We start from the raw sequence: 24,341 nt of genomic DNA on the forward strand, positions 1-24,341 counted from the left end.
GATTTTCAAACTTGAAAGTAAAGTAGAAAAATCCTGTTTTAATGCTTCGAAAAACGAAAGCGCGGTTCTTTAGCGTTAGGAATCCCAATTCTATTAAGTTTTCAGCGCTCATGCCCGTAGATGAAGTCGATGTTGCTATTATTGATAATAAGAATGCTATCACTGCTAACAGTAACAACTATAGTAAAAATAGTGTCTATAATGAGGAATATAATAAAGTAACAATAGTAGTAAGTATAGTACTACTAACAATAGTGGTGAGGACCATAGTACTAATAATAACAGTTATACCCCTACTACTAAGAGCTGCAACAGTAGTGGTAAGACTACCAAAAATAATATCAAGGCCACCACCAGCGACAATACTAGTGACACGTCCCCAAAAATAAACATTTCTTCCATAGTTTTAAGTGAAAAGCATAAATAGCTGGAAGTAGTTTCTCTTTTGTCAAACAGTATCGACAACAACTTCACCTTAAGGAATATTCGAAATGGCATTAAAGTTTTCCTTTGCAAGTTCTGACTACTTTCGAAAAGCCACAAAGCTTCTCATTGAAAAAAATTATGAATTTTTGACTCCTGTCAACTACCTGAAGAGCGAGCACTTAAAGTAGTTTTAAGAGGGATATCTCCAAAATCGGGCTGCGAAGATCAAAGAAGATCTAGGATAATAGGGCTTCCACCAGTTGAAAGTTGCTCGAATGAAAAGCTTTAGAGACGATAAGAAAGCGCTTCCACTTGTTCTCTTGCATCTATCAAGATTTGAAGTATCAATTTAGAAAGTTATTTTTGTTTGTCATCTCCCAAGCCCCGTGGAAAACCTGAAGAACAGCACTAGGCTTGGCCAATGCCATCACTGTCATCTTTTCGGGTCGTAACTCAAATTATTGCATCTCAGTCCACAAATGCGTCAAATGTGGTGAAAATCACGAAACTATAAGGTGCACAAAAACATCGGAGGCACCAAAATGTGCTTACTATCAGGACAATCACACTACAAACTATAAAGGATGTATATATTAATCGAAAAACCTATACTTAAGAAAATTGAAGTTTTACACCCACCACTTCTGTACCTGAACTTGACACGCCCTTTAAAAAAACTATTTCTACCTCCTCGAAAGAGAGAGTCCGCACTAAAGGCAGATTTACGGATAACCAATTAAATTTGAGATATAAACTTTTTACTAGTCAAATTGCTTGATGGACTTTTTAAATCGTTATGGTACTCCTGCAAAACGCATTGTAGTACATTCGTATTATATTCTGGAAAGCCGATGGCCTGCGATGCAAGAGAGGAGTTGGAAGAGCTTCTTTTAAAAGAAAAAATCGATATAGTTAGTGTGAGCGAAACACACCTAAAACTCGGAAATATCTAAATTGCCCAACTAAATAGTATACCGTAAAGGTGACTCTGAAAGGAGGTGTAGCAGTATTGGTCAGAAGACACACTGCCCACTCAGAGATTTTATTTAATCCGTTAACTTTCACCAAGACAAGTGTAATTAAAATAAATCTATATGGTCGAGGCGATGTAGCGATGATCTCTACAAATAAATTTCTTAGAGTCCCTAGTAAATGGACCTCGTTATGAGCTGTTTATAACCCTTAATTCTATGTGGCTATCTGAACTGCAATAAGTCATTTTTATATAGCAGAATGGAATCCTAATGGAGAAATTTTCAACAAGTACCCCGAAGAAAAGGGGGGGTTAATTGTTTGGAGACCAACAAACCCAACACACTTCCCTAAGTGGGTTACTGCTGATGTATTAGACTTTTCAATTATTATTAATATTTGTGTCGAAGTTAAACGAAGATGTTATATGAGCTCTCCTCAGTCACCTACCTGTACACCTCGAAAAAGGCCCCCAGAAATCGGTTCTTCGCTTTTATTACGTAAATTCACCAGTTGGAAACTTTTTAAGAATCTTCTAGAGGAAAGACTTAAAGACAACCCTTTGAGATCTAATTCGTCTGCACTTTTCAAAGGTTCAGTAGCAAACTTTGAAAGTACGATCATTCGAACATACCAAGGGGCCTCTACCACTATGAGACAATCATATTTAAAACAACATTTAAAGACAGAAGTTGAAGTTCTTTTTCAATCTAGAAAACAGTAAAGAGGGGTTTGAGTGAACTCAGTCCACTGAAAATAAACGATTACACAACCTTGACAAAAAGGTCAAAATAAGGCTCCTCACCCTTCACAACAGAGAATGGGAGAATTAGCTTTCCAACCTAGGAATTAACAATAGCTCTCGCTCTTATAGGCAATTCATTAAATCAGTAAAGAACCGCCATAAACAGCACAGCTTCCTATTAAAGTCGAAAACCAGGACCGTTTACGACGACGAAGGAAAAGCGGAAGTCTTTACTCAGTGTCTCCTGTCCCAATGCCCACCCTTAACAATTTCTTTAGCTTGGACAACTGCGCTCACACAACTTTTATACTCCTCTAGTAAGTAAGCACCGCTACAAAGTTCGAAGAGGAACAATCAACTATTAACGCCTTCTCAACTAATAAGTCACTAGGGCCTGATAGCATAACAAACCTCATGTTAAGAAACTTACCTAAGTCAGCCATACAAACTCACACTCTAATAATTAACGCCACTGTTATTTTTCTACCAAATTAAAAAATCCTTCCTCAAACCTCGCGGACTGTGGCCCAGTAAGTCTACTATCCTGTACTGGCAAAGTAGCAGAGACAGTTATATTCAGGTCATTACAGAAATATGTAGAACAAAACCATATCATCGCTGAAAACCAAATTGGGTTCAGAAGGGGCCCTTCAACTACGCAGCAACTCTGGAGGTTTAACCGAGCACATGACAAAGGGATTTAACAACAACTCCAGATGCGCCGTTCTCTTCGATATTGAAAAGGTTTTGATAGAGTTTGTCATGTAGGTCTCATAACTAAATGCTAACCTAAGAATACCACATTACCTCCTCACCCTTATTTAATCATTTCTGCACCGTATAAAGTTTTTTACTAATATTCGAAAGGACTGCCCTAGTTTAAAGGAACTCAAGGAAGGCGTACCACAAATTTCCTTACTGTTACTTATCCTCTTTTCAATTTACATGGCGAACATACCCAGATCGACTAATATTACATCATTTTTTCACAATTCGCTGAAGACACAACAAAGAAATAAAATATGTGCAAGCATAAACTAAAAAGATCGCTCTGGTTCGCCAGTGGCACCTCACTTTAACTTTCAAAGAGCGCGGCCATAATCATTACTAAAAAATGTAAAACAGTAAATGTTCAACCTATTATCATTAACGGAAACCCTGGCGCACTAACATAAACTATCTGGCGTCACCGTAGACAACGGACTCTCTTGGCGCAACCACATTGAATATGTCACGAAAAAGGCTAAAAAAACCGCAAAATTAAAGCCGCTATACTGGTCGATGAGGACACTGCTGACGCTGAAGGGACATCGGAAGGCGAAACTACGGTTGTCCGTCCTCGGTAACCGAGGAAGACCGAGATAAGAATAAGAGCAGGGGTCTGTCCATAGCCCCTCGCCTAGTCACCCGTTTTAAATTGCATCGGCAGTTTATGGATATAACGCAGGGCAATCTTGTTTACCTTCCGAGAACCATATACCTTGAGATCATGTCCTTGAAGGACTTTGAAGGAGTTAAACTTAAGCTTTAAGCTACTATTTTCTTTTATATGCCGGAAAAGTCTTCTTTTTAAACGCAACAAGCTTCAACTTTATCTCACCAGTATAAGATCAAAGCTGACCTACGCATCTGTGGCGTGGTTAAATTGTCCCCCTGCCATTACTCAGCTACTCCAGGTTATGAAAAACTCTGTATTGAGAACTATTTTAGTGTGCTAGGGTTTGTTCCAAGCTTTATTCTTTACCGCGGCTTAAATATTGGAAGTCAACCACAACTTTTTCAACGTACAGCCAAAGAGAGTTATGGGAAGTTTCTGGCTCATTCTAATCCTCTATTTAATCAAAAAGTAACTTACGATACGAGTTTAACAAGAAATACAGGAGACCTCGACATCAACTTGATTGCGTCTGATGCTCCAGTGGCTACCTAATTAACCTGACTACCTTATCATCCGATGCTTCGCCACAACAAAATTAGATCAAGCAGTATTTGAGACTTATAAAAAGAAAGATCTGCTTGTAGCATATCAGAGTTATAAATAAATAATAAATCGGAGGGTTTTTTTCTTTTAGCTCAATTTTTTGGCCTGTATTTGTTCGCTGGGTGTTTTACTCTTGCTTGTTTACTATCTACGGCCTAGCAATTCAAAGTAGGATCGTATTGGTTCGGTTTAAAGAAAAACCTTGGAGAAAGACTTCAATTAGAACCACATAAATATTTCAAGAAAAGAAAATTATTATAAATATAAGAGTTAAATAATGTGTATAAGAAAGTAAGATGATATGGAGTATAAAATAAAATACACAAAACACAAGATATACCTCAAATATTAAGGATACTTAAATGATCTTTTTCGTTCTCTATTTTACCTTTACAAAAGATCAATAGATGCTTCCATATTGTATAATAAAATTATTTGAATCATATTAGTTTTTGTAAATATATTGTTTAGTTTGTATTTAGTTAATAGTGGTTCAAATTATTTTTTATGCGGTAGAAAATGTTTATCTCGTATTTTTATTGGTCGTTCTTTGATATTAAATTGGTTTACTTCGAATCATTTTCCTGTAAAAATTTAGGGTTTGTGTTTTGTGTGTTTTTACGGTTAGTGTATTTTACGCTTAATGTGTTATACTACTTTTTAGTTCTGTGTGCTGTTTATTTTTCGTGTTTTTCCTTTTGCATTATGTGTTTTTGTATATGCGTTAATATTATAGTTTAATGGTGATTCTTATAGATCTAGCGTCAGTTGCGACTAAAACATAGTTGTGTTCCTCATACGATCTCTTTCCTGTCTTGAGAAGTAACTTTATATATCTTATTAATAACTGTTATTTTTTTTTTAAAGCATATATAAAACCCTTTATTCACTTACGGAAGTCAGGTTATATCTAATTTTTATACTAAATTACTTGTCACGATCTAAAAAATGTAAATAACCGGCTTGATAGAGCTCAGCGCTGGCAATTATTGTAGCTATAACATGTTTATCATATTGAACATCATTAATTAACAACTCTAACTTTTATAAAATGAGGGTAAGCCTCGCTATCAGCCACCAACTTTATTACTAAGTTCGTAAATTTTGGTTATGTATTAAGGAATGCCTCTTCGATCTGGTCAACTTTATTACAGAAATTATAAGTTTTTATTTGTGTGGCTACTAAGATCTTAAATGCCGACTCTGACAGCTTTGCAGGAATGGGTCAGCCTTTTAAAAATTTAGAAGTTTAACTTTCCCATGTAAGAGCGTTAAATTACGGAGGCGTTTCAAGAATAAAGAAGCGGGGTCGTTTTCGATTTGTGCCTGATTTTTGCACTAAGGCGTTCTGCGCATATTGTTAATGTGATTTGTTTACCGAATTATTTCTAAAAGGTGGATAATATGCACCTTCATTTTCCAGCGATGAGGTAGTAGTCTATTTGAGTGGATACATGGTCCAAACAACTGGGGAATGGTTCTACGGCCTCGTCATTTTCTCTTTCTTGCATTGCAGATTTCATTTATCTTGCTCATGGATTTACAAGTGACTTTCTTCTAAATGCATGGGCCAGCCACTCGTAATTTTTTAATTCTTGACTTGATCTCAGGGTGGAGGCTCTTCATTATAATTTGTGTTATAACACCCGCTTTTGTATTTTAGCATAAATGGTAGAGAAGATACCATGGATGCCTTGTGTAGCCCTAACGCTAGTTTTATGTATATTAACAACTGTCTTATGGTAAAGCGACCCGTAGGATTTGGTTAACCGATGTTGTAGTTTGAAGAGAATTGTAGGAGATTGCATAGTTAAAAAGTATTAATATCAGCTATTTTAGTATAAAGTGAGTAGTAAAAAGATAAGTTAACAATATTTACGAAAAGCAAAAAATTTAATTACAAATAGAAGTTATAAATATGATTACATGAAATATAAAATATATATGTAGTTAGATTAGAAAAAAAGTAGAAAGAAAAGAGATCTGTAAGGACGTAGCTGTATGTTTTTCACCTCTCGGCGACCAAGTGCTAATAACGTAATAAAATGAAACAAAGAAATAAAGGTTAGGAATGTTCGAAAATATTCTAACTTTAACAAATTTTAATTCTGGAATTTTTTGGAGCTTTCGTCTATTTATACTCAAGTCGTAGCGCAATAGTTGAGATCGTTCTTGTTCCGTTAATGAGAGTTTACTTTTTGGCATGGTGGGAAGATCTCACAAGTACAGTATTATTAAGCTAAAGAGAGGTTTGAGCCCGCCCTTAAAAAAGTCTAACGACTTCAACATCAAAAATATAAGGTGAGGTTTTCAGTTATTTTAAATAAATTTTCCAAATTAGCAGTTGCACACGCGATGACTGGCCTTATTCCCTCGTCAACGCTTCCTGCGGAGCCTACAGGGCTGCCATTCCTTCATTATACATAACGTTAGATATTTTTAGCTTTATGTTTTAAGAAAAGGGGGTCTTTATTTCGTTATCAACGTTTAAGTTCTACCTTATTGCCAATCGTTTTAAAAGGGGAGCTATATCAAGTAAGACTGTATCGCTCAATGATATTTATTTATAATCTCAAAATCATATTAAATTGCATTGGGGTTCTTTATACCAAATTCTCTTTTAAATTGTCCAAATTTTTAACAATTCATTGAATTACACAGACACAACATAAATTCCAAAAAAAAAATCATCTAGCTAAATTTTTTTGATTTCATATTTGAATGTAATTGATTAGACAGATTCTTGATAAAAAATTGTACAGATTATCTCAAACCATATATTGCCACACATTAATATCTTATTCTCAAATTTCTTTTTATATTAGTGATCATATAAGTATTTTCTCGTGGGCGCCTTAACGTATTAAGTTAAAGAGGAACTGATATCTTGGAGGGAAAAGGCGAGTACTTTCCGTTAGAGTAATACTTGCAGTCTGTCGCTAGCCTTCTTTTGTTGTATAGCCTTATATTGGTTATTACTTTCCTAAAAAACTCAAAATACACACCTTATGGAGCAAGAGCTTCATTTCTTGCGAATATGCTTCAAGAAATGAAGGTAAAACCAGATGTCCAGGAAATGAGGCGTAAAGAAAAAAAGGGGAATTTGAATGGAGAGTTACTGAGACGCCATGAAAAAGATAGCGTAAATTTGGGAAGATATTAAAACTTTTGCTGATTATAATTAATACTTGCATTAGTATATCAAAGAAGGAAAAAAAAGAGCAAGTTAGAAACTGAAGGTCCAAAGCAGAAGTGTGGTACTGACATCTAAACTTTAAGAGATGTGGGCTGTCCACCAAAATTTTGACAAGTGACTAATTAAAAGAAATAAGCATTAAATATAACAGAAAGAAAATCTGTGTCATACATGTTCCAAAGAATGCAAAAATAATAAAATTTTTATTAATCTCAATATTTTCAAAATTCATTATGTTATAAAAAAGAGTTTCATTGTAAATGCTGACATTGACATGGGAAAATTAGGCCAAAAAAACTCTAAGGATACTTTTAGGGGTTCTGAGTCAAGAAAATTTTAAAATGTGACCACTCCGAGCCCAGGGCTAAATGGAATGAAAAAATTCATTACATTACGCCTCTTCTGAAAAATATCAATATAAATACGCTTATATTAACCACTAAGGAAGTTCCACTGCTAGAATTTTTCATATCCTTGACGACTCTAACTTTCGTTTCACAAGAAAGATACCTACCCTGATTTTGGGGTATTTAGCATTTTAAAAATCGTTAAAATACATACTGCTTTGATATATATAAATAAAGCTTTAGAATTAATGGAATAATATAATAGTAGGTTGGATTAAAAAATGAATAATAGATTTGTAGAAGAAAGAACAGAGACAGTAAAATATTACAAAATGTAAAAGAGAAAAAATATAGATATAAATAAAAAAACTTCGTTAACGTTAGAAAAATCAATAAAAGATTGATAAGAAAACGTAAAAAAGAAGACAAGCATATAACGTAATTAAAAAAATGAGAACAAAAGTACACAGGAAAATTAAACGAAAAGAGTAACAACCACTTTATTTTTTATTTTTTTTATTTCTTTATAAATTACTTGTTCTGGTGCTCAACCAAGTGAACAACTTTGCATACTCTTGCAGTCGGGCGTAATCGCAAGCAAACTGCAAAACAAAGATCCAGAGCTTAAAGCATCTCACGTGGACAGTGTTAATGTGCCCCTTCAGGATACAAGAACGTATGACCTAAAATTTACCAAAAGTAACTATAATGCCAAGGATGCAGGAGATGTCAACTTGGAAAACTAGGAAATAATATAAATGTAAGCAGATTATTTATGATTACTAACATTAATACTAGGGAGAAGGATCCAATACTTCAGACTTTTACTACTAGTATGAGCAGAGGTATCCGATATTATGTTTAGTAAAAACGCTTTTCAGTTCATTTTCATAAACACAGAGTCTTCTTAGTCTCTCCTGATTTCGTATCTTACAAGTGTTCACCAGCTAATCTAGTACTTCATTAATGGTAACTCTCTTTTATATTTAAGCTTGTAAATAGCGGGAGAATTTAGCTACTTCCATTAATCCACTGTCATCACTGTCATAAACCAAGTTAGTTTTGAAAAACTCTTTACATCTATAGATGAGCTGGAAATTGGTAATTGTTTCTATTATATGTTATATCCTTCTAAGTGATAAAATATGTCAAAATACTCAAAATTAACATAATAAATATCCAGAAACTTAATAATAATACCCCAAGTCTTAAAACTAAAGAGGGAATGATGAGATTATTTAAAAAAGAACAACTATGGGTAAACCTCAGTTATGAACCAATATAGAACAAAAATGCTAGCTAACACACAATGGTTGAGAAGAAAGTAGGGTGACGATCCTTGTTCACAAAATTCTGACACTATAGTTATCCACTACTTTTTTAGTGTTGTTCCATATCCCGCATAAATTATATATATGTTTAGTTTATGACATTTAGAATTTTAAATTTTTCTTACGAGTTATTCGCTGCTCCGTTGATTACTGAGCACTACAGTTAATATTACGTGTTGAGGTACTTTTTTACTATAATTTCTTAGTTGGTCTATACCTAAATTACCTATTGCGTCATTACTCCCTAGATGATTCTGTAATGATCAACTAAACAATCATGATTTGTTATCCATTATTAAGGCCTTTTTCAACGCACTGATTCACTTTTAAAATTATTTTAAATGTAAACAACTCTCGGTACTCTGACTTAGCTATTAGCCTTCTACACCACACTTATTCTAACAATTCTTGGCTTGGAGGTACTATAATTTCTTTGTGCATTATTGAACACAACTTGATGTGCCTTGTTTTCTAACACTGTAGCAATACGCCAGTCATACTATATTCGGATGTGTCTGTTTGTAAAATTGTCTTAGTTGAATTTTACTTGCTCCCCACTCTATAATCTTTTGGTTGTATCGTTCCTCATAAATAAATTTAAATTCGTTGCACTTTTTTTAACTTATTTTACTCCTCTTTTACGCATAGTCAATTTGCAGGAGTCTTTACAAATTTACACTTTCCAAGACAATATACTGTTTCATACCGATTTTACAAGTTATACAAATCCCACTTAGCTTGACTACACATTAAAGCTAATATCAGTGACATATATGAGGCATCTTCAAGCTAAGCGGTTATATATCTATTCCTTTCTGATAATCAAATAACACATTAACATAAAAAAACGGTAGAATTGTTCATCTGCACTCTGGCTTTGATCCTCATAGAAAAGGCAAAAATCTTTTACTTGCTTTATTTAACTCCAACGGTTAAAATACTTTTACCTTATCTAAAAAGGTAAAAGAACTGGTGTTCTTTACCTTACATTAGTCAAACTTTATTAGAAACGTAATTTTTTTTGAATTAAACTCTTTATTTAAATCTCTCTTTAGTCAAGGAGACCCCGGGCATACGTTACAATGAACATTTTTAGCTAAAACCACTTCATGAACTCCTACTTTACTACTGAAATTTCTCACTTCTAATCGTCGAACGACCGTTAATCTATAATCAAATGACTGATACTGCTCTTCTGACCAAGTACCCATTCGCTTTTAGTGTATCAGCGATACGCCCTCGAGAGAGTAACCCACACTTTACATACACTTGGTAAATTTACTAGCGCGAGAGGCATTTAAGTCTTAAGGTGACTGCGTATTATACGCACTTCTGTATACATTATAGCTAACGGGAGGGGTCAACCGCTAGCACAATACCGATCATTTGATATAAAATAAATAATGATATGCGTACCACATACTTCTTCTTTTCTGTTTGTTACTTGGAGGTGGTTGTTGCGCACCTAAGGTGAATAAAGACCGCCAAATAAACTATTACCGTACTTCCAAGCTTCGAAAAATCTTATATTATATTTTGTTCTTGTTTTTAAGATATAAAGATAATTGTAAGTTTATATTACATTAATTATTGGCTACAATATAATAGTTCTTCGAACCTTCAAACCTCTAAGATCAACCCTCCTAAAAAACCATGTAACCTCGGTCTTTTATAGCCTTTATTGATATCGCAGGTGTAAAACCCCTCATAAAATTACTATAAATACAAGTAACCAACTGCTAAAGTAAGCATGATAACTTTGGCTGGGAGGAAAGATAGGCCTTGTGGAAGTCTTTGAACGATACAACTGCATACACCATAAGAGACTATGACTATGCCTTTCAGTTATTAATATATATATAATGTTAACTTTAATAAATGATATAAATGCAGTCCACATACTAAATAACTGAAGTGTAATAGATGTGATGGGGTCTGCTAGTGTTTATCATTTTTCCTTTATCAATCTCTAATGAATACCACTCACTACACAGAATATATTACTTACATTGTTAATAAATATATGAGCAAGGTGTATACTACCTAGTTATATGGTATAGTACCGTAGATGGTGGTAAACACCAAGTCACAATATAAAACCACTCCAAAAACCCCACAAACGACGACAGGTTCACGTGCTACTAGCACGGGTCATGTGGGACAACTAGATATATTAAGACCCGGGTACTTTCCGCGCAGGTGCTGGTTTTTATTCCATCATCAAAGTTGTGTTTTATTGAACTTTTTCTTAAAACACTGTATTAATAATATTTAAAGGTCAGCATGATGGAGGGACTGGGTTAAATGATCCGAGGGATTTCTTAACAGTCATAGGGAAAAGATAGTTTCTACGCCTTTTTGGAGAGGTATTGTACTAACATTGTAATATTTTTGTTCTTGTTTACATGGTAATAACTTATGCAAATAATGATAGTTGTGTTGGCTTATGTCTTCATATCATCATTATTTTTCACATTAGATTTTAGTCCACTTTTCAGTTTAATCTATAGTCTTCTGATGTTCTGGAAGTAGGCATCATTGCTGGTTCCGATTGTGTGTTACTTGCTAGACGCGGATGATCTCGTTCCATACAACCAACAAAAGTAAACTTTAGGGCCAATATGTGGGCTATAAAGGAGGAAGGTTAAGTAATTTCTCTTCACTATTTTCTAACTATTTTACAAATTTCTTTAGAGTCCTTTTATTAATAATAAATACTTAGTGAAATTTTTATTTTCATAAATTTTTAAAGGTTGCACGCATATTTTGGCCTCTCGGCCTGTAGATCTCTAAGCCAGAAATTGTACCGGCCGCTTTGTGTTCCTCGATCCGGTCATTGATCGGACGACTAAGGGAGTTATACCACTGTTTCTTTCTCTTGTTTATTTTAGGAAGCAGTGACCTTTACATTACTATCTTTAGAAATATTATTCTACCGTACTTCTCTCTTTCCACTAAAAGGTGCTATTTAGGCTCCTCTTTTTACTTTCTTTATAAGGTACAAACGTTCTATGATGGAGTGGTAGTGCATCCGCGTGCAATTTGCCATCTTCCTCTTGCAAATTCCTTTTAACGAAATACTGCGAGAGGTCTTTAAAGAAAGCGGCGCGCGCTTGGATGTTCCCCACCACACCGAAAGTCGGTTGCCACTAAAACAGTGCTGACCATAGGAGATCTTCATCATTTCTGTAGAGACCGTATCGCTCGTGAGAAGGGGACGTTATCAACATCCCGAAGTGATTCTGGTTAACAAGGATGGAGGGGTCTTGGGTAAAATTCTCGCTGAGTAAACACTTATATGCGACTTTTTGTTTAATGAAAGGTTTACTCTACGCATCGGTTGCCTTAGCTACAGATTACGACTGCTGGCGTAGTGAAAGGTTTTGCCCTGTAGGCAAGATTTCGTATTATATTAAAACTGTTTTTTGGCTAATTTCAGGTGTCGTCGGAAATAGTCATGGCAACGCTACGCAAGGACTCGGAAAACTGAAAACAGCTGATTTCAGTCGTCATTCCTTGAAGGGCCACCATCGCTTGGTCACAAGACACCAAGTGGCTAAAGATACTTGCAACTCTTCCGTTATGCTTCCGTTCATAAAAGAATTACAATCATACCTAAGTAAAGTTTTCAGGTATGCAAACGCAAACGTAATTATTTATTAACTTTTAATGATTAAACCTAATACATTAGTAAAATTTTTAAGTATGCTAATATAACCGTAATTACGCATCAACTTTTTTTTTGCGAACGCGATTTGAGCAGAGTTTGTTGCTCTTCCCTCGTCTTTAACTAACAAAAAGGCTTAAGTTAAAAGTCAATTATTTATTGAATTCTGCAGTGTTCATACCCTGTAGACTGAAAAAAAAATTAATTATGATTATAGGTAGCATTTTTTGAGCGATAGGTCTGTAATTTTTTTTTATCTAAGCTCTAAAAATTTTAAACGACTGCTCTCTGTTTCGGATCATATAAACCGAGCCTCAAACCTTTTTAACACAAGGAAAGAAAAACCAGACATACAAAAACAGAAGAAAACAGCCGCGGGCTTTAACTTACTGTCGGTTTACTTCAGTGAGGGTTTAGTTCAAGACGTGTGGTTGTCGATTTTTTCCCCTCCATTGAGCGGTTAGGACTCGAGCTCTAGGCCGCGAACCCACCATAGAGAGGCGTAGAGGTTTCCTAGAGTCTACAGGGCAGTGAGATACTGATCAATGCGCGCGGTCCCCTGTCATCTAGTCCCCTGCACTGGAAATTCGTAGAGGGATCAACAAGGAGCATGCGACAGTCACTGACCCTAGGCCCCCCTAGAGGTTTTCTAGCATTGTAATTACATGCTTATAAAAAAAGCTAATATGAAAGTGTGAGTCACTCCAAATATAACAAGCAAAAAAATTATTTTAATCAAACAGGTAACTCCGGGAAAGTAAATTTGGGTGGCACCAACATCCATTTGTCACTGCGCAAGCAAGTTAGCTTGGAGGTCCATCCATATGATCTCTCAAATCTTTATTAAATGAATAATCATTTTTATACAATATTTAATTTAATTCATTACATGATCATTACATGACCAAATCTAGTAATTTCATTTTCTCAAACTCTTGGTCTGTTACACTGCATACTATGTCAAAAAATGGACGCCCACCTCAAGGGGGCAGGGAATCAATAATCAAGGTTTTAAATTCTAACGAGTTTAACTCACTGACTTTGTTGGTGTAGGAATATCATCTCAGTTATTTAAATGTCAGAAGTAAGAACTAATTGCTTTGGAAAAACATTTGCTTACACTCTGAATGGCATAATGCGACGCAGAAAACGGCCTTATATAATTGTCTATTAGGCTATGGCTAATGCTTATGGAACCTTTCATAGTTACTATGAACTTCTGAGGTTTGAGTTGTACAGCGAAGAGCTTAAAGGTTTTAAACACACTACACAAAAAAAAAATAATAACTGAAATTTTGAATAGGTTTGAATTATACGGTAGATACCCTGTCTAGTATAATCTGGCATAGTAATACAAGTACCATTTTTTTTTGTTCCTGCGTGGAGGCTGGGAAGATTTAGTATAACTGATTAAAAGTTATATTGGTTAAAAGTTATATTGGCTAAGTTGACGATTAGTTCAGCGTCAATAGAATTAGGTTTGAGAGAAGGTTGGAGTTGTGTTAGTTCATGACACTGAGTGCATAGACACTGCGTGTTCTCTCATGCCATTAGCTCCAAATACTTACATTCGTAAAAACTAGGGCTAGCAAGTTACGCTTGTTGAGGGTTTTAATTTTTTGCATACCCATCTTCCTTAATTATGGAAGACTTCAAGCTAAAACTTTCGACCTTAACTAAAGTTGAGGAGCCTACGCGTTACTCCCAACTCTTTATTCAAGACATTATCAAGTACTTTACGTTCATAATTATTGTGACCCTTAGAATAGATTTTGCCCTTCATTATTAGTTGCGTCTGTTTTCTATATAAATTAAAATTAAGGAGTGATCTATTTCTTAATTAACTATTAAAAAAACAGCGGTTTTCCAAAAAAGAAAGGTTGCCTGGTGAGGTTCTCAAGCGCAGAATAGGCTTTACGAGCGTTAAATTTATCTTTAATTTAATATTTTTCAATTTTAAACTTGCTAGTCGACAGTCTTTTTACGTAATAGGTCTATACTGTCGCTTAATTTAAGTTATTATTTATAATAATCAAGTTCATATAAATAATTTGGGTTACTTCAAATAAACTAATAGTTTAATAGATATTTTTTTTCAAGAAAGCCTGACATTAGCCGAGTAAAGTGTTTATTCCTTATTTGTCGTTACAAGTCCACTTTATAGCCCACTTTATTGATTAATTCAACTAACACTTTTTAAGAGTTTTTGGGATTTGTGTTAGCTACCGCTGCCACGAAGAGACAGCCCTAAAGGAAGTCGTAATTGGTTTTGCTTTACTTTAGTTTAGTAACACATAAAGAGCGCACTCCATCTTACCCCTTCCAGATGACGGATCTGAAGTGATAACAGTACTAGTAAAATCTGCGGTTCAGCAATTTCATAAGGTCAAGCCTGGAGATGCCCTCGAGGTTACGGGCATGGTAGCTGACGACGTGGAGATTCCTTATATTATAGCCGACAGGTATTAAGTATTTCGGACTTTTATTAACGTTTTGTTCAATATGTGAACTTTCAAACTCAAGTGTTTTGGTTCGACATAATCCCAACTACGAAATTATTTATTTAAAGGAAACTCTTTCTCTGTGCGAGCACAATAATTTATAAAATTTATTTTTCATTAGCATAATCATTGGCTATAATGTTTTCTATATCTCTGCTACCTTATAAAATATTTTATTACATCCGTGATCGAAACCTTGTAATTCTTTCATTATGTAATAGTTGTAAATATTTTTAAAATAAAATATTTAAGAAATACTGGTTGATTCTTCTGTAAACAAATATGCCTCGATTTTTTAAAAGTAAATCTTTGACGTAAGATGAAGATTTTGGTGCTAAATAAAGCACCCATAAAGGGAGGAACACATCATAAGCGTGCTGGGAGTAGTCAGCCAGTTGAAGAAAGCTCAAAATACTTTTAAAGAGAATATGCGACCGAAGAAATCCGCAAATGCCTGATTTTTTTTATAAGAATTTTTTTAAACCGAAAAGAAATTTAAGATCGGTACCAATAAAAGAAGTAAGTGTCCGGTTGACGGTTTCAAGATTAGCTAGCAAGGTTTGCTGCAGAGCGAAGCTTACCATTGTCGAAGCCGCCATGAGAGAGCACCGAAAAGATAATCGAAGGTACTGTAGTCGATAAAGTTCTTCAATAGAAGAAGCTTTGCAAGTAGCTTTGAAGTATTAATAATAAGTAGAACCATCAATAAGGAGGTTAAGTCGAAGTCCACTTTACAGGCGCGAGCCATGTTAATTCGCCTAATAGAATTTTAAGACAGCATTAGACGGCGGGTGGATCCTTCTTTTAGAGTACCATTCTATCAAGAAGGGCCCAGGAGAGGAAAAGCAAAAGTCGAGCACGTCTAATAAAAGAATTAAAATAAAAATGGCTAGGAAACCCTTAAACTTTTCGGATCTGGGGAAAAAATAAATTTACTTTTTTAAAGAAACCTTTTACTTAAATGTTACCTGAGCTCAAAAAGAACATTTAACAAAAAGATAATAGCAGCACATGTCCAGCCAACAAAAACATCAGCAAATGAGTGAGTCCCGATGTAGATTACATTTACAAAAGTTATTATTTCGAACATTATTAATAAGATAAGAGCCCAACTTTTCTGAATTCTATAAGCAATGCAACTTAGAGCAATAAAACTTATCATTGCGTGACCTTTAATATACTAAAATAAGCAGTATGAAATTGAGCCCACAATTATTTATTAACCAGAAGGTAGACTATAGCCCTTTCCGCAATAAAAACAAAGAAGTTTGTTTGAAACCCAAAACACTCTGGGCGATCGGAGTAAATTCTTTAACAAGGACTTCAAGGCAAAAGATAAACTGGTTATAGTGTAAAGTTCCGATCCAAATTTTGCGTCTCCCAACCAATAAATCAAAGCGCACAATAGCAACCAATCTAAATTAAAAATATTGCTTTTTTTTTTTTGTCATCTAACAAGACTAATAAATATATATAAACAACCGTGACTAGATATTGAATGATGTACGAATTCGCTAATTTCTTCTGTCATTCCATAATTTAATAAGCTTTGAAAATATAGGGTCACCTGAGCGCTCAACTCTTGTAAAGGCGAACCATAAAAACGAACTGTTAAAGCTTCTAGAACAAATAACAAGAAAAATAGAAACAAAATTCTCTTAAGCAGCCTCTCTTGAGCTAATTTCTTAGCCCTAGACAAAAGTTTTTTTGGTTCTTTTACTTGGTTTAAAACTCCTTTCATCTTCGACTATAACACCAAAACTATTTACAACTTAAACAACACGACCTCAAACGCACATCACACGCCCGATAATTTAGCTGATAATTATTCTCTGATTGGTTGCGCTAAAGACGAGTAAATTTAGAGCTTTTAATATTGAAATTTGAGACCACTACAAACGTGAACTGTTTAAACAACATTATAGTTTGTCACTACTAGGCTAGAAAGAGAGTTATGCAGTTAACATGGAGATCTGTATTGCTTACTTATGGAGAGTTTATAACCAAAATGATTGTCTCCCGGTTTATAAACTGCTGAAAAGTTTGAGAACACAGTTTTCTGGTATTTCTCAACATTGTTTAAATCAACAAAACCAATGCTTTCATAATGAGCTATTAGCGTCAGTGTGGTGTCTAGCTACCATTTTACATAAGTCACAAATTTTTTAAACATGGTGTAATACCTCTCCATTTTATTACTGTCTAGATTCTCTAGTATAAGTTTTTGGTTCATTTACGCTACCGGTGCTTACTATAACTTAAATGGACCAGAAATATTACCAAGGGATGCTATACTAGATGAAGGACTGAAAATGCCATTGACGTTGCCGAGAGTGATTAGAGCTTTTCAAAGGGACAGCCAAAGAGGAACGGGTGCGGTTGATTATGGAAACTATATATCTTTACGATGTGAGACCGCCCCTTTTCTCTTATTAACCTTCATCATTGCTTCCTTCTATGTATCAACTAAGGCTTTATACATACTTTTTGTACTTGTCTAATTCCAGATGATAAAACTAAGTTTAAAGATAAAGCAGGCTTAACAGGGAAAGAAGGGGGCGTTATAACTTCGTGAAAATGTGAGAAGGAATTAAAATAACTTAGTTTCTATAATCACTTTAGTGCAGTGCTTTCCTAGGGTCGTAAATAATGATCTATTTGTTTGTGATGTAGAAGTTAGGTCCTGGGCTTTTTTAATATTTATAAGTTATTTAAATTTGTTTTTAATTTTTTCTTGTTTAGGTATTGCAATAAAAGTTATAGTTAGGTTTCTGTTCCTGGCATAACAATAATCATTTCTTTAGGGTACAGCTGCGGTGTTAAGAATAAGCTTGAAAGTAATAAATTGTAATTTTAGCAGACGCTCTAGGTTATGCTTCGCATAGCATAACAAACTCAGTTTATTCCTTTATTTTTGGTTTTATAATTATTACGTAGTTTTATATTTAAACAAACACACATTTTCGTAAATATTTTTTGTCTGATATATTTGTGATTTCGTAAATGATACTTGCTCGGCTTAGGTTCTATTTTAAAATACTTTCTTTTTGTTAGATTTGTAACCACTAGAGGGTGAGGTTTAGATTAGGTTAGGGTATATATATTAAAATCACATTTCCGCCCTAGTTTTTACTTTCTTTCATTTATCCTTTTCCTTTGATCTGCGTTGCTCATTGAGAGCGGACTGGGTCTTTCTTGTGTGTGGTAGTACACCGGAATAGTTTAATACTTTCTTATTTCTTGGCAATATTTATTGCACTTATTTAACTCACTTGTTACTCGGTGTTATCAAAAAAAGCTTAGCAGATTTCCCGCCTCGTTCAGCCCTCCCATTAATTAAGGATAATAATAAGTCCTAACACTTTTTAATTAAAGTATATGTGACCGAAACCAGAGTAGTTTTGGCGGTTACATAAATGGTTGATTAACGTCTCTGAAGTACTGTGGTATAAAGCTATAAAGATAGAATTTAAAACTGCAGTGACTTGAATATAATATTTAGTTTAAAACGGACGGATTGGTTTTTTCTGCAGGCAAGCAACTTTCTTTTTGTAAAAAAAAAGGACAGTTATGTATATTTTAAAATGCTGATCCTTGTATAGTGAACGATAAATGGGTAAATTATCGCCGTGTCCTCTTACAAATTAAGAGTAATTTTACATTTTCCGTAAGTAATGGAAATCAAAAGCGCAAAGTTTTAGCTTCTCAGCTGATCAAACTATTTATTAATGTTTTACTATGTGTTAAACCACGGGCCACTAAAGGACTGCCAAGTCACAAAATCACCACCTTCGTTCAAAGCTTTAACTTTAATACTATTTGCCCCAACAGAAATATGTTGAACCAGCGTTTTTAAATCGCTGTTATATAAAACTTGATGTCACAAAAGTATCCTGTGATATTGCCAAAAGTTTTACTTATTTATTTGTTATGTAGGGATCAGCAAAAACTTAAAACGAGTTTTAGTCATGTCTGGTAGTAGAAACTATTTATTTATTAATGAGAATGAAAGTGAAGCACCGAGGTATTTCAAACGAATGAGGTACGGTGAGGGTAAATTAGCATTTTACATAAATAGTTAAGAGAAAGTGTCGGATTAACTGTTATTTCCCACCACACCAAAAAGTGGACATCCGCCTTAAGGGCGCAGGAAATTATTTATTAAGTTATCGATTTCTAATAAACCGCAACTCCAAAAAAGGACGACCCCAGTTGAGTGTGATTAACCTGTTATAAGGATACACACAAGTTCGACACTCCCCCTCACCCTTACGACGATTGAGTTCAAAAACCTTTAAATCGCTGGGCCTAGGATTGCCCAGAGGTGTAAGGATCGGGCTTTTTTCTTTCTCTGAGATCCAGGGATCCTTTCCTCTTGGACTTGGCTCCCAAGCGAGCTCAGAGGTTTAGGAGTCTATCTCTTTCCTCTGACTCTCTAGATCCTGGGAACTTGTCTGCCCCTGGGAATAAAAAAAAAGCTCGTGCCTTCACAAAGCGTTAAATTCTTGACCTGTTAATAAAGGTTTTTAATCTATTTAAAACTTTTTGAAAAATAGATAGTTAACGTAGAATTTACTTAGTAGATCTCTAGGCTACTAAGTTATATAGCAATTTTAACCAAAACAGCCTCCACGTTTAGTCTTTATTTCAGCCCTCTAGACTGAAGCTATTATCTTTACAAAATTGCTGTCTCTTAAACGTAAATTACAATAATAAAAACCCGGTAAAAACCGAAAAAAAAATGGACGAGCTGCACATGTTTTATTAAAATTATTTATTTACGCAAATAATTTATATACCTAATAAACAAAAAAAGTTTCCCTCAAATAATCAAATTTTGATTCCAGCTATAAGGTGATTATATTCTAAACAAAAAGCAAATCACTATTGTTTGCGTTAAAAAATTAGAGCGGGGTATAAGAGAAAGTTAAGAGACTGAAGAAAAGGGAAAAAACAGTCTAAAGGGGTCGTCATTAATTATAAAATGGTTTTATATAATTTAAAAATTTAGTAGACTGCTCATATTAAAGTTATTATTGCCTAATACTTCATGGCCTAAAAGTTATTTACCTTTTAGACAGCCTTTTAAAATATTTTAAGTTTTAAGTCTTATTTAACAGTTGGTAATTTATGAGGTATCTACGTGCAATATATATTTTTATTTATAGCAACCTCAAGCGATATTAAATGTACAAACTTATACGTGATTTGCTTGCAGTCACAGATTTAACCAGAACCTACTCGTTAATATGCTTTTGATCCCATACACACAATTATAGCTTACCTATACAAATTTATTAATAAACGAATTGCGAATTAAATTTATAATATGGAAACCTTATGAAAGTCAAAAATTTTTTTAGGTCAAAAAGTAACAGGTAAAGACGTAATTAAAATGTATAAGAGTAAAAAATTTGTAAAAATACTTCGTACGGCCTGATCATGGAAACATGAATTGAAAGAAACCAAAGCTCTACAATTGTTAGCATTAGTATGCACTAAGGAAATGGTTTTAATTTTTTAGCCAAACGTATGCAATTATACCTCGTGGCATATCATGTGACCATCGGGCCCCTTTTGGCGCCACTAGAACTCTTAAAGTTTGTAAAGTTGTAAAAGCTGGCAGCCTTAAAAAAAATTTGCTTGAAGTTATTGCGGTATGCCTCCTACTCGCTTAAAACGCTCAAATATAAAAGAAAATGTAAGATTTTTTAATATTTATGTTATTATCTATAATTAAAGCTTTCTACTCCAGCTATATTCACTTTTTAATTATTAATAGAATTTAGAGGAAAACAGTGATAATAACAGTGATCAAGACCCCCTTGGTCTCACTCAGAAAAATTCTCAGGCGATAAAACCATTAAGGGGTAAAAATAAAGTGAATGGTAAAGAGGCAAAAGTAAACCGAAAAAAAACCTCTGTTACTGATTTATCCACCAGAGCAAATAGTATTAAAAATGCATTTAATAACCTTCCTACTACCCACCAATTAGTAAAAACAGTTAACGGGTTCGATAAAGACACCAGTAACTTGTTAATTTTCTCTTTTTTATTTATTTATTTCTTGGGATCTAATTTTTTTGTTTAAAGTAAGGATGAAATTTTAAAGGTTGCAAGCTTAAAAAGAAGTAAGAAAGGTGAGTACTAACGTTACAACACTTCGCTGACTGTTTAAAGATCAAATAAACTAAATTTTAAATATTTTTGTTAGAAGCGACTGTTTTCGATGAAGATTTAAAGTACATTCTCAGAGGTTTACCCAGCTTTTTTGTCTTAAAATATCTGTTGCTTACTTTTAATATTCGTAATACACTCCAGGAGTTGTGGCGTTTGTGGATGTGCGTACCTCCAATGCGCAAACAAATAACGCAGTTAAAACAAAACTTCAACAGCTGGGAGCAGAAGTAAAAAATTACTTTTTCTTTATACTCGGAACGTTGTTTTATAGTGCATATTTAGATTTCTAGTCGGTTTACTTCCAGGGTAACACACTTGGTAAATAAATACTTTTAGCCATGTATTTACGTTTGTAGCAAGATATTATATTTAGATCTTCAAAGAGGGATCGAAAGTTAACTACGAAAAAGCGGAAAGGAATCATGTTCAAATTGTTACCGTTCTGTGGGTAGAGAGGTTGACGCTGTAATTTATTTCATACAGTTTAAAATGATCAGTGCATACCGTTTAGTTGCGCTAACGAACGGGTTCGGGTTAGTGAGGCCGACTTTGGCGTTACAGAGACGCCCTCCGTTTCAGATCCGAAGGTTTGCTTTGGTTCTTATTACTCGCTTTCTATTAAATTTTTGCGTGTGACTTAAAGAGACGAAGATCTATGGGGCACAAGGAATCTCCCTGTGGCTGTAAAGGCTTGTCTTTGTATTGTTTTAACTAAGTACTAATTACTTATCTTCAGACGGAAAGAATGCTGCAGATAATCCGCTAGTAATTTATGCTCTTTGTTGGTATCCTTAAACTTTTTAAAAATCGGTTAAGCAGCGTGTCGAGAGTGTGGAAGAGCCATTGGCGCTGAACTCGACTGCCCGACTAGCAGTGCCCCACTCGTCCACTTGCGAAGTTGTCATTCGCTTTTTTTCCGTACTTCATGAGTTTACTCTATCGACCTCGTAGAATTCCTCTTATCCGGCGGCTGAGCGAGTATGCGCAGCGAGACATATCGTTGGAACAAGTCTCGATGGCAGGCAGGCCGTATATAACCTCGCTTTATTGCACATGACCTCAACTCTACGATTTATTAAGTGCGAGGGATATCTTGATCCAAACAGCTCAGCACTTGGAAGACTCCGTTTATGAGGAGAAGGTTTAGGGGCCTTCTATCGACCGCTTACCGCGCATTAAATCTTTTGCTGGTCCTGTTAGTTCTCTGAACGCACAACTCACGTTGTTTGCGGAGCGCCGCGGCGAACTATTAATGTCCTGTACGCGATAGCTAACGGTTGTTGGCTTATTTCTACGGAGTGGGTCCTCCAGTCACTTTCCGCCGGTGGTTGGCTGGACGAAGAGAATTATGAGGTGGGGACCCCCTGAAGTGTTGCGGGGTATACGTTCATGTACTATTAACCCAGATTTATGCAGTTGGTTGAGAAGTTTCCTGGCGCCAAGGTGGCCCGCCTTGAGAGAAAGCTGTTTTACGAAGAGCACGGTTCCAGAGGAAAATACGTTCCCACCATCTTCAAGGGTTATGTGATCTATGTCGACTCCAATACTAGTCCTCCCAAGCAGATTTTAAGTACTTTGATTCATGCTGGTGGTGGAGAGGTTTTATCTTGTAGTTTTTTCCCTAAAAACATGCTCAATTTAGAGCTTCATTAGACTACGGAGATTCCAAGTGACGCAAACTTGTTTGTAGCGAACCATTCTTTTGATAATAATAAACCGACGGTGACGGTGTACTGGATTTTGGGTATTACTTACCTTCCCATATCCTATATTTCTTTAATTATTTCGAATGGCAACGACAGACTCCGTGGAAGCGCATATTGCCCTTGAAATGGACGACGAATATCTTGCATCGCAAAAGTACAATACTTGCGGAAGTCCCGAAATATAAATTATTTACGAGGCTTTCTATACAAAAATGATAAAATAAAGAATTTTTGGGACGTGACGGCCAGCGTAGTGGCGGCACATACATGATATTACATTTTTATAAACCAAAATGTACTACGTGCCTAAGCGATTACCTTGGTCAATTGTAGGAACAGCGAACTTTTGAAATGTAGGATATGAGATGCTTTCCACTATAGGCATTCATAATATATTAATGTTGACTGTAAAAACTAGAAAAGGGTTAAAAAAAACTTAGAAACTTTGCAAAGGGAATTTCCGGTAAATATAATTATGAATAAAACTACTCTCGGCTACTAAAATTCTTTGGCTCGCCGAAATAGTATGGCCGAAGCATATACATAATAAAATTTTAAAAGGAAGAGAAAATTAACATATTTTACTAAACAATATAAATTTAATAAAATACCTGTATATCTTTAATATACAAAACTAGTAGTTTATGAGATAAGCATTACGCAATTGGAACGTTGTAAACATTGGATTTATAACAAATATATTTACCCTCGTGTTATCTTGGCTTTCTAAAAAAACGAGAGGGTTTTAGTAGGCAGTAAATTCCAAAAAAAAAAAATTTATTAATCGAGAGAAGGAGCTGTTAGTGGACCACTAGAAGGTAAGTTATCTTAATTTGTTTACAAGTATATGGTGATAGTTATTGTTAACTTCATTAGAAAAGGCTAGGTCTTCATACAAATTTTTTAAAGTTTTATAAGCATATAATTAGACGATAAGGTAGCTAAAATTCTGTATGCAGAAAAAAGCCCTACATCCAGATTAAATAACATTTTATAGAATTTGAATAGAGAGGTAGATCTTTCTAGTTTATCATCAATCGCTATAAGATTAAAAACTTAGTTGCCTAGTGTCTTTTTAAATTTCTAGCTGAGAATAATCTTTTGCTTTAAGTTGAAACTCCAAATCTGTGAGATCAAAATGGCTTTAAAAACGATAATCGCTTTTCGATGGAAGTGCCGCCTTATCACCACTCCCTAAGATAGTTTAAAAGGACAAGTAACGAAACTAAATAAGTGCTTGCCCTAAATAAAGCGAAGTCTAGACTCCAAGTATATCAGCTAGTAGTTGT

At 34.7% G+C, this 24,341-nt stretch overlaps 2 protein-coding genes and 2 long non-coding RNA genes across 7 annotated transcripts; 2 read left to right on the plus strand and 2 right to left on the minus strand.

Moving 5' to 3' along the window:
- Window positions 1-5,174: 5,174 nt before the first annotated feature.
- LOC135145900 (uncharacterized) lies at window positions 5,175-6,535 on the minus strand. Its single transcript, XR_010283615.1, has 4 exons — window positions 6,216-6,535; window positions 5,809-6,153; window positions 5,535-5,744; window positions 5,175-5,472 (listed from the first exon to the last, which is right to left on the minus strand). It is a non-coding gene; the product is annotated as an uncharacterized LOC135145900 (long non-coding RNA).
- A 4,758-nt stretch (window positions 6,536-11,293) lies between these two features.
- On the plus strand, window positions 11,294-14,009 carry LOC135145902 (uncharacterized). 4 transcript variants are annotated; one of them, XM_064078023.1, is made up of 11 exons: window positions 11,294-11,364; window positions 11,531-11,641; window positions 11,751-12,140; window positions 12,191-12,268; window positions 12,348-12,378; window positions 12,438-12,630; window positions 12,928-13,309; window positions 13,409-13,479; window positions 13,580-13,673; window positions 13,748-13,918; window positions 13,969-14,009. In XM_064078023.1, the coding sequence occupies exons 4-7, from the start codon at window positions 12,254-12,256 to the stop codon at window positions 13,127-13,129; spliced, it is 441 nt and encodes a 146-aa protein (XP_063934093.1). In that variant the 5' UTR covers window positions 11,294-11,364; window positions 11,531-11,641; window positions 11,751-12,140; window positions 12,191-12,253; the 3' UTR covers window positions 13,130-13,309; window positions 13,409-13,479; window positions 13,580-13,673; window positions 13,748-13,918; window positions 13,969-14,009. The 4 variants fall into 4 exon arrangements, 3 of the variants coding, with proteins under 3 accessions (XP_063934093.1, XP_063934090.1, XP_063934092.1); XM_064078020.1 differs by having other exon boundaries at window positions 11,751-12,136; XM_064078022.1 differs by having other exon boundaries at window positions 11,297-11,364; window positions 11,528-11,641; window positions 11,751-12,136.
- A 1,455-nt stretch (window positions 14,010-15,464) lies between these two features.
- LOC135145891 (uncharacterized) lies at window positions 15,465-16,056 on the minus strand. The gene is made up of 4 exons (XR_010283610.1): window positions 15,980-16,056; window positions 15,867-15,924; window positions 15,675-15,795; window positions 15,465-15,620 (listed from the first exon to the last, which is right to left on the minus strand). It is a non-coding gene; the product is annotated as an uncharacterized LOC135145891 (long non-coding RNA).
- Window positions 16,057-21,265: 5,209 nt separating this feature from the next.
- On the plus strand, window positions 21,266-23,243 carry LOC135145901 (microcephalin-like). Its single transcript, XM_064078019.1, has 15 exons — window positions 21,266-21,306; window positions 21,381-21,422; window positions 21,488-21,573; window positions 21,629-21,664; window positions 21,720-21,802; window positions 21,858-21,933; window positions 21,990-22,029; window positions 22,083-22,111; window positions 22,166-22,243; window positions 22,298-22,368; window positions 22,427-22,487; window positions 22,547-22,699; window positions 22,763-22,945; window positions 23,000-23,090; window positions 23,149-23,243. The coding sequence occupies exons 7-15, from the start codon at window positions 22,002-22,004 to the stop codon at window positions 23,235-23,237; spliced, it is 783 nt and encodes a 260-aa protein (XP_063934089.1). The 5' UTR covers window positions 21,266-21,306; window positions 21,381-21,422; window positions 21,488-21,573; window positions 21,629-21,664; window positions 21,720-21,802; window positions 21,858-21,933; window positions 21,990-22,001; the 3' UTR covers window positions 23,238-23,243.
- Window positions 23,244-24,341: the final 1,098 nt, after the last annotated feature.

This window comes from Zophobas morio, unplaced genomic scaffold (assembly GCF_036711695.1).
Source record: "Zophobas morio isolate AGI-343-1 ecotype UQ-CSIRO unplaced genomic scaffold, CSIRO_AGI_Zmor_V1 ptg000201l, whole genome shotgun sequence".
In the NCBI taxonomy this organism is placed as follows: domain Eukaryota; kingdom Metazoa; phylum Arthropoda; class Insecta; order Coleoptera; family Tenebrionidae; genus Zophobas; species Zophobas morio.

Excerpts from the sequence above, each read along its gene's own strand:
- LOC135145902 (XM_064078023.1), top strand. Across the intron at positions 12,379-12,437 it reads GACTGCTGGCGTAGTGAAAG|GTGTCGTCGGAAATAGTCAT; the intron begins GTTTTGCCCTGT and ends GGCTAATTTCAG. Across the intron at positions 12,631-12,927 it reads TACCTAAGTAAAGTTTTCAG|CTCTAAAAATTTTAAACGAC; the intron begins GTATGCAAACGC and ends TTTTTATCTAAG.
- LOC135145901 (XM_064078019.1), top strand. The coding sequence starts at position 22,002 with ATGGGGCACAAGGAATCTCCCTGTGGCT. Across the intron at positions 22,112-22,165 it reads ATGCTGCAGATAATCCGCTA|CGTGTCGAGAGTGTGGAAGA; the intron begins GTAATTTATGCT and ends TCGGTTAAGCAG. Across the intron at positions 22,244-22,297 it reads CCCACTCGTCCACTTGCGAA|AATTCCTCTTATCCGGCGGC; the intron begins GTTGTCATTCGC and ends TCGACCTCGTAG.